This window comes from Pinus tabuliformis, chromosome 6 (assembly GCF_031772625.1).
Source record: "Pinus tabuliformis cultivar Carrire ecotype Pingquan chromosome 6, CPIR1, whole genome shotgun sequence".
In the NCBI taxonomy this organism is placed as follows: domain Eukaryota; kingdom Viridiplantae; phylum Streptophyta; class Pinopsida; order Pinales; family Pinaceae; genus Pinus; species Pinus tabuliformis.
Genome location: NC_142292.1, coordinates 942,947,727 through 942,957,849, shown reverse-complemented (window position 1 = coordinate 942,957,849; position 10,123 = coordinate 942,947,727). Strand labels below are relative to the sequence as shown.

General features: G+C 34.9%; 1 protein-coding gene across 3 annotated transcripts in view; it reads right to left on the bottom strand.

Moving 5' to 3' along the window:
• Nucleotides 1-1,017: 1,017 nt before the first annotated feature.
• The window catches only part of MKK6 (MAP kinase kinase 6), a 338,959-nt gene continuing 329,853 nt past the window's right edge, over nt 1,018-10,123 (bottom strand). For all 3 annotated transcript variants that reach the window (XM_089423254.1, XM_089423262.1, XM_089423257.1), the window contains exons 8-9: nt 1,721-1,766; nt 1,018-1,551 (exon numbers count right to left, since the gene is read on the bottom strand). In XM_089423254.1, the coding sequence (XP_089279380.1) occupies nt 1,471-1,551; nt 1,721-1,766 (127 nt within the window). In that variant the 3' untranslated portion in view covers nt 1,018-1,470. The remainder of the gene's footprint in view (nt 1,552-1,720; nt 1,767-10,123) is intronic.

Genomic DNA, 10,123 nt, shown 5'->3' with positions numbered 1-10,123 from the left:
ATCAAATCAAACATATCAATACAAAGTATCATTCGATTCGACATCATGTAGAGACCAAGACTATTCACCTATGACATCATTCCTCAAATGAGCAAACTGCAGACATTTTCACCAAAACACTCGGAAGAGAAAAGCTTGAAAGATTCATAATCACACTTGGACTCACAAACGCCCCTTCAGATTAAGGGGGGAAATGTTCGACACCTAATTATCCGGAATTGGGCAGAATATGTAAATAAATAAATAAGGGTAATTTGAAGAGACCTTAGAATTGGAATCCCAAAGGTCACTCTGATATATATATATTCAGATTAATATCATTCAAATTGGCAGTCCAATTTTTTGATTCCCTGGCCTGACATAGTCAATTCAAAATTGTGAAAAGCATCATCCAATGAATTATTGTCAAAACAACATGACCAAATCCTTGTGTTAGTCACCTACAAAATTAACATGGCATGGCTACATTGTAATATGACCAATATAAGGGTCCATTTTTCCAAATATGATATACAAGTCTACCTTTCCTTGCCACCTTAAATTTCCTGGAGTGTTAAATTCAACGGATCATGTTTATCATCAAACAGATGATCTGGTAACATAACCTCGTTAACTATATGGGAAAAGAAGACACTGTAAAATTGCATGAATTTCTGTTTATGAAATGCCTGAGCCATTTCTGCCACTCTTCTACATTAACAATCTGAATTCACAAAAGACTTCAGGACATCTTGCATTTAGGAGCAACACAATCCCTTCAAAGGATGGGGAAAATTTTATCAAAACCCTCTAGATTATTAATCTAACAGATGGGGTCTTTTTCTATGGCCACCAACAAACAAACTCAACGAAAATAGAACCACGTGGAAAATTGAGCTCCAACAGATACAATATTTGTGTCCAGTGTAGGCAGGTCAATGCAATGTATCAGTATTTCTCAAATTTTCAAAGGGTTTCTACACTAAGTCGAATTTATTATGACCATCCATTAGGGGTAACCCGTATTTTCAACATCCATAAAATATAAAGATTCATGAATTTTCTACTTTTCCCATGCAATATCATTTGTGTGTTTATTGTAATCACATACCTATACATCGCAAAAGGCATCGGTACACTGCTGGAATCCAGTCTAAACCATATCAAAAAATTCTGGCATGATATCTCCAAGAAAGCAAAAAAGACTTGGCCTAAATATTACCCCTACATGCCAATAACGTTGTTGGAAATATGGTGTAAATGGTACAGTACACAGTAGGTCCCAAGTAACCGAAATAATATCACATCTCTCGTCGGACTGTATGGACTTTTCTGATGGCAGGTTGTTCAGTTCACCCAAACCTCATACTTTACAAACTTGTGTGACAAGAAGCTGAATGTTACTTTTGCTCTTTGCACCTTGAAAGAAATCCCAGAATCTAGAAGAACAATTCTATCTCATCACTTGCATCTTTTAGATGTGCAAAGGAACTACATAGGAGGGTCTAGAGTGCGAATCAAAATTGCTAGATCAATGTCTTTGTCCTCAAACTTTTTTATAAATGGATGATTCTGTAAAGAACCCAACATAATTAGCTTAGATAAAAATATAGAAGTCAACCAAGTTCAGAAAAGAAATAATTGCGAATATTTTAGATTGTTGTCACTGGCATTCCACTTGCATAAAAGTAAAGAAAAAGCAGCTAAATCAATGTATTAAAAAAATGATAGAACTTATTACCAAAAGATCCACAGGTGACATTCTCTCCTTGGGGTCCTTTTGAAGGCTGCCAAAACCAATGCTCTTCATTAACACACAAACAATAAAATGTACACAATTACTTAACAAGGCACAATCTCTTTCGATTCTCTCAGATATTACTTTTTCCCTCTTTGCTGTCCTTGAAAGGAAAAATAGCAAAACCAATTCCTCTTACATAATAGAGTATAACATGCATTTGCAAAGCCAATCATTTTCAACTAGTAATTTAGTAACCAACAAATACGAAAAAACAAGTACGAAAATTTTAGATACTGACCCTCCCAAGGTTGTCTATTTATTACAAGATTAAGAATTCGTTTTTCCGTATCCTCTAATTAATCAGATTCAAGAGGGTTAACTATAGTTCTATTTGAAGATAAGCCAGAAGTAAAACATTTCTTTCAGACTGTGGAGAAAATCCAAGACAGTTTATAATACGTCCAATTAGGAATGGGAGTAACCACAACATGAATATTTTCATTCATTTCACTATCATAAATTGGCTGTATTCAAATAATAGGAAGAGAAGAACCAAATATAGCAGAAATTAGACAAAAGGAGTATTGCAATGCTATTTTAGAATTGAAATTACCCTCGAGCATAATATTGAAAAATGGAGTGCAACTTTAAGAAAATTATAATTTGTAGGATATACTCAAAATAACAACATTACAAAGACATGCCCAGAAATACAGAATTGTGACTTGACGCAATTGACAAACAAATAAACACAAATTTACATCTTTTCAATTTTAATATTTTACAATATAAAAGTTTAAAGGTCTTATAATTGTGTCGAAAGTTTTCAACATGTACAGGTTTTCTCTCAGACAACTTTAATATTCAAAAGCAATATGCTGATACTGTTAACTTATTATCATATTAGCAAAACTAAACAATCTATATTGCATGATCATCAACATTTCTTATGAAATGTTACTAAAATAAAACCAAATACTATTAGATATAGGAGTAAAATGGATAATTGTAACTCTACTTGCCACAACTGCAGATTAGTGTGTAAAATTTACTTATTTGATCAACAAAACATTAAAATCATTTTGATACTATTTCTCCGAGTTGTATATTCCTTTTAAAAAATCAATCATTGCATTATTCCAATATTAATCATCTTTCAACACACTCAAGTGCGCGTTTGTGGCAAGTAATTGCCACAATATACTCTTATATTATTTAATCATAAATAGATTAACAGCAGGCATATTAATCACATATAAGAGGATTAAGAAACATGTAAGAAAGCAAGCATATGTATATGCAAGCAAGCACGCAGATGCAAATAAGTATGCAACGTGTAGTAATGAATGGATGTAATACATATGTATATAGTATATACTACTAAGTTGCATGGATGCAGATACGGATACAGCAAACTTCTAGAAAAGTTACGATAAGATACTGCCAGAATCCGACATAATTGTGTGCTCTTCACTTAAGTATTAAATATAGTTGACTATGTTATGTAAGATTTAAGGGTTAAAATCTTATTAATAAATTAAAATTTAAAATCAGAAGAGTTAGTTCATTGATTCGTCAGCCCAAGATCAGAAATGCCCAGACAAATAAATCCTATATGAATGGATGTAATATATATGTATATATTACCAAGTTGGATGGATGCAGATATGGATACAACAAACTTCTAAAAAAGGTTTGATAAGATACTGCCAGAATACGATATGTGTGTGTTATTCATTTAAGTATTATATATAGTTGAATATGTTATTTAAAATTTAAGGGTTAAAATTTTACTAATAAATTAAAGTTGAAAACTCTAAAATCAGAAGAGTTGTTCATTAATTCGTCAGTCCAAGATCAGAAATGTCCGGACAAATAAATCCTGTGTGCGCGCGCTTGTGCATGTGCTCTTCATTTAAGTATTAAATATAGTAAAATATGAGTTTTAAGATTTAAGTTTTAAATATAGTTAAAAAGCTTGATAAGATACTGCCAGAATACGATGTGTGTGTGTTCTTCATTTAAGTATTGAAGATAGTTAAATATGTGTTTTAAGATTTAAATCTTAAAATTTTATTAGTAAATTGAAATTGAAAACTTCAAAATCAGAAGAGCTGTTCATTGATTCGTCATCCCAAGATCAGAAATGTCCAGACAAATAAATCTTATGGCCACCCCCTCCACGCAAGCAGATCAATCGCTTGGTAAGTTGCTGCCCAATCTCAAAACTACACACAAATCAATTCCAAATAACTCTCTCTCTTGCATTCTGGGATAACCTCAAAAACCTCAAAGGGACAATGGGGAGACTACAAAATACGACACATCCTACACAAATTACTTACCCAATTTACAAAAATTCAGCTTATCCTTCCCCTACCTTCCCCTCCTTTTCCCTTGCCTCTTCACCAACACAGCCAACAAATCATTCAACCAAGGGCTCCACTACTTAAGCTAGGCCCTTTGAAGGGCAGAAATAATCCGTACCTAACTTATATCGATTCCCCTCAAAGCCATGGCAAGTTTTGCTGCCCTTAATATCAAGACCTTATGAGCTCACAGATCAAGAACATAATTTGTGAACCAGCCCTAGTCCCCACAACCTAGCAATCTCAAAGCAAGTGAAGTTAATGAAAGGTATGATGAGCCACTATCATTGTAAGGCATTTCATTTTTCCTTGCGAGTTCATATCATGTCGATAACTAGAGTAGAGATAGCATATAGCAGAGAAAATAAATAACTCCACAGAAAGGTCTTTGGGTAGGCTGTTAAGATATGATGGAACTTTTTAATGACCCATATCATGTCGGTAACTAGAGATAGCATAAATTGAAACTAACTCCACTTAAGGCACAACCAACTGGAAGAAACCAAGTCTCTAATTCTATGATGCCCAAGAGAATACTCTAACTTCCTCGGCCACAAGCACGTATAATGTCAATAATTGGAGCTAAAAAGATAAGTATAAGGAGGGTGAAACAAATTCAACCAATGGGTAAGGAACTTTTAGTTACTCAATTAACCATGGGGGAATTGAATAATGAAGTTTCTCAACCACTAAATTAACACTAATCAATAGAGAGAGGAATGATATCAGACTATTGAATATAGGAAGATCAAGGAACTTTTAGTTAATTGATTGACCACTGGCAGATCGAGAGTATTTGAAAACACACTCCACTAATGGGAGAGGAATGGAGTCACTTAATTGGCCAAAGGGAGATCAAGGAACTTTTAGTAATTCATTTGACCATAGGGAGATAAAAGGTGTAAGAGAGGAACGGCGTGGCTCAATTGACCATAAGAATATTGAGAAACTGAGTTACTCGAATGACCATAGGGAGATCAAGGGCATCTAAAAACACACAACCAACAAAAGAGGAATGAAGATGTTCAGAAATCAATACTCATATGAATTAGGGTTCAATTCCTCCTTGATAATTACTTGTGATTTATGTTGGCTTCTTTTACTTCTATGTTAGATTATCTTTCATTAAGCAATTACCAAATTAAATGTATAGGAAGACCACAAGAACAAGAGACACAAGATGTAGGCACTCAACCAGGGCAAAACCCCTACAAGGGGAAAACCCAGTCCAGCTCTGCCACTAGTAGATTCAAATCAAGATGAGACAATCCAAGACCCTTTAGACCTAGACAAAGCCCTCCTCCAATCACCAAGTCAGCCCTTCCTTCCAATAGATTATCCCTATGAAAGTCTCCAAGTGTCAGCTTCTCAGATGCAACTTCAATCCAAAATTTTGGCCCCTAGCTACAAAATTTCAGACCTGCAGTTGATTCAGAAATTTCGGCTCCATCTTTAGTCCAGTAACTTCGCATGTGCAAGAGAGATGCCCAAAAACTCAATTTTTGTCTTTCTCAGCATCTTCCTTGTTTCTCCTCAACTTCACTTTTCTTTTCTTCCTCTTTCTCTTGTAGATTGAACTTGTTGAGTGTGTGCCTCAAATGAGTCGAATTGCATCTCTATATATACTCCTTTTACTGGGTCAAATAGCCCTAACCCAGGCCGACTTCATGAGGGCAGGGTCAACTTGCTGTGGACGCAACAAATGGCACTTTTGACTCAAAAATAAATCCTTTTACATGTACAAAAGCCCAAGAAGGGTCTACTAAAAATGACAATGACTCTATTGAATCGTAACAAAAGCAAGCAGCGTTCAATGGAGGCTTTGACCTAGAAAATAAATAAAAGAGCATGAAACCCATTCTTCAAAATAATTTTTCTTTTACAATAAATCAAATACAATTATGAAGACTGACACTAGTTACATTTTTCAACAAAAGATGCTCAATTAACCATAGGAGATCAAGGAACTTTTAGTTAATTGAACATCAAGAAATCGACAAAGTTTTAGTTACTCAATTGACCATAGTATAGTACAGGAGATCAAGGCACAACATGACTTTATTCTAAGAGAGGTAAAATTAGTGTCTCAACCAAAAGTGCAAAGCCACTCAATCAAAGGGAGTGGAAATTAGTTGCTCAACCAAAGGGTATTAGGTAAATCATAGATACATGTTCCGATAACAAACTATTTCTCTTTGTTTCTAAAATGTTATCTTTGGAGCGAAGCCACTCAGTCCTTTAAATAAGGAAGAGGAATTTTAATCACTCGATCATAGGGAGAGGGAAAGGTGTGGACTACTCTTTAGTAAACAGAGAGAGGGACTCTATGGTACTCGATTGAACATAGGGAGATCGAGGAATGAAGTCAACTAATTGCGCATTGACCATATGGAGATTGAGGAACTTTAGTTGCTCGTAAGGGCCACCATAGAGAGGAACAAAGTTTCGAACACCTCGTATTTTAATACTCTAATTCTATGAAGGCTTTCTATGATGTGTTGACTCATATCATGTCGCTAACTATAGATAGTATGAGGCTATCAAAGGAAATAATGCATCAATAACTCAGTAAAAAATGGTCTCTAAGTAGTCTCTAAATCTTACACCAATTCTCTTTCAAGGCACTTTATTTTCCCCTACAAGCTTGTATCACGTCTATAACCAGAGATAGCACAAAGAAAAAATAGGAACATAGGCTCTTAACATATTATGCATCCCTTTATGACACTCTATTCCTACTTCATTGGCCTCAAGCTTATATCATGTCTATAACTAGAGAGAGAATAGATAAACTCTATAAACACTTGACCAAAGGGAGAGGAATGAGAAACAAAGTTGCTCAAATGATAGAGAGACAAATAAAGTTTTGTCATTGTAGGACCAAAGAATATAGTCGACTAGAATTTCTTGCCTAGGGGGAGGTAGGAATAACCCCTATTCTTTCAATAGAGATTGATTCTATGAATGGGCTCTCTAATGTATAGCATAAAGAGAAGAGAACTCTATATTTCTTCATTAAATAATCGCTTACTACTTGAGGTGCTTCTATAACATAGGTAATTTTCAAGATTGTTTCTATAATGCAACAAAAACAACAAGAATTATTGTTTATATAACATAATAAAAATGTTACAAATAGTCTATTGGTAACTAACCAAGAACAGGAGATAAGATAATAAAGAGAAAACAAAAGTTTGTATCTGGTCCTTATAAAAACTATGAATTTGCAACACCCTTGAGAATATATAAGGCTCTTCATGGACTTTAATTTGCCTCATAAGGCCATATCATATCAGTGACTAGAGATGGCATAAATAAAGGGCACAACCATGGTAAGTCTATAAATAGCCTCATATTTATGCTATGTGGAGTTATTTCTCTTCCACAATAAGGAAACTTCATTCCTCGACCTTCCTTACCATAAAACAATTGAGTGAATACATTCCTCAATCTCCCTATGTTTAATCAAGTGATTTCATTCCTCTCTCGCTGCTCAATGTGTTTCTCATTAATGTTACTCAAGGAAAATTTAATTTAGAAAATAAATGTTCCTTAATAACCCTCTAGTCAATCAAGCTAGTTCAGCAATCTCCCTCTGGTCAATAAAGAATCTTCTTTCCTTGATCTCTCTATGGTCAATTATGTGCCTTCTTTGCTACCTCATTGGTAAATTGTTTAAACATTCTCAATCTCCCTCAATCAAGTCACTACAAGTTGATAGTGAATTGTTGGTCTCATGTCTAAAGACCCTCAATTGTTGGAAAATGTAACTAGGTTCGGTCTTCATTTAATGTATTTGAGTCATCATGTAATGTACTTGTCAAAAGAATAAAAAAAGAATTTTTATTTTTATTTGTGACTTATTAAAGCATGGGTTTCATGCTTGGGTCACCATGTTTTAGGTCAAAGTCCCCATTGAGGACTTCTAGGATTTATTCTGAGTCAATAGAATCATTGTACTTTTAAAGAGACCCTTCTTGGGCTTTTGAATCATGTAAAAAAGTTTAATATTGATTCAAATATGATTTATGTATCCTCCACACCAAGTCGGCCTAGAAGAAGATCAAGACGGCCTAATAACACTTGTTCGACCCACAAGAAGCCTATAAATGCAAGCTAGTAGAAGTCATTTGGAGCATCACTCTCTCACAAGAAGTTCGATACTTCTTGTAGCTGGGAAAAATGCAAAGTTTGTTGCCGAGAAGTCGAAGTGAGTGCGATTTTGGGGAAGTCTAAGGAGAAAGGAAAAATCGAAATTTTGGTGCCTCCCTCTCTCTGTTTTGCGCCCTAGATTGGGAGATCGAACTCTTCCAAATTTCTCTGTTGCTGGAAGCTGCCAGTTGCCAAAAGCTATTGCCTAGTCAAAGTTGTTGGAAAGGGTTGAAATTCTAGGAGGCTGACTTGGTGTGGAGGGAAGGTTTGGTCTTGGTCTAGGGTGAGGAGTCTCAAAGAATACTATTGAAAGGAAGAATTTCTTCACTGGGTTTTCCCCTCGAGGGGGGTTTTTCCCTGGAATAGTGCCTACATCTGGTGTCTATTGTGTAATGCGTTGTTTCTTTGGTAATTGCTTGATGAACTAAAAGAAACAAGATATAAAGAATCGTAATAATAAGATACATCACAAGTAATTATCAAGAATAGGAAAATATTTCTGCCTTTCTGATTTTCTAACATCAATCTCCCTCAATCAAGCATCTTTCTTCCTCTCTTGTTGATCGCTCTCTATCTCCCTAAACTATAATAAATCAAGCAACTTTGTTCCTTTTCCATTGGTCATCTATCTAAAGACCCTTGATCTCCCATAATCAAGTAACTATTGTCAATAGAGATAAATCTTTCAATTTCCATATGGTCAATCAAGTGACTTTGTTCCACAATCTCCCATAGTAGATCGAGTTATAAAAACCTCACCAAACTAAAGAAACTCTTTAGATCCATTTGATGTGATGCCAAAAAAAAACATAATTACATATATAAATAATGATTTGAAGAAAAGCAACTGAAAGGGTCTTGATTTTTCATAAAGAAATAGATCCACACTTTAAAAGCAGTGCTTCAAGGCCAAATAAGTTATAATGTGCCTAATGGGGATAGTATGGCATACCTAGAGAGGTACCCAAGGGGATAATGAATATAATGAGGCCATAATAATGGAATAGACACACTATGTAATTAAAAGGAAAGAATATAATAATAAGGGGTAATTGGCATAAGACCTCAAGGAATACTCATGAGAAAGTATAAATACACACAAGTATCATTGTATTGGATGTGCGTTGAATTGTATTTTATTGTAGCAAGCATGGCTTACAGAGTGATCCCTTCCATAAGCAACATTTGATGGTGTTACCCCACCTCAAGGATTATTCTCTCTATATTCTTGTGTTTTTTATCGTGAAGGACTTGCATATAATTGGTGTTTAAGGGTTTATTTTGGAAGTTTTATGGGAAATTTTCTTTTTTATCTTTGAAGTTTTACTACTAAGCCCAAGCCAAGTAGAGAAGTCCCAAGTTATTGATCAATTAATGGGCTTTCTACATTGTAATATTCGATAGGTTCAATTTCTATTCCATTGGATGCTTGACATTAAGAGGGAAGGACATCTCCAAAGGCAAAAGACTATGTTGCAAGAAACAACACCAAAACTAGCATATCAATACTGGAAACACGTTGAAACATCAACATGCAACCGAAACACAGTCAAAACGCCTGTGTGGCATTTTTTAATTTGGAAATGCCATTGAAACATTTCAGTGTCTTTTTGACCGAAATTTGCCCCATTTCTACAACTTTCAGTGGCGCTTCAACCCAAACCTACCCTATTTTGGCAATTGTTTTTGCGAATTCACTCTGATATCCAAGAAGGGTGTGGGGCCCTTATATGGCCAACACAAATTTAATCTACCACTAAAATTTATCTCTAATCACTCCACAAACTAATTTATCTGTAATCAACCCATGCTCTACTAAACGAGCACCTTGTTCTATTTTTGTTAATGAGGATGAGGATGAGGATTATTAGGATATCTAATT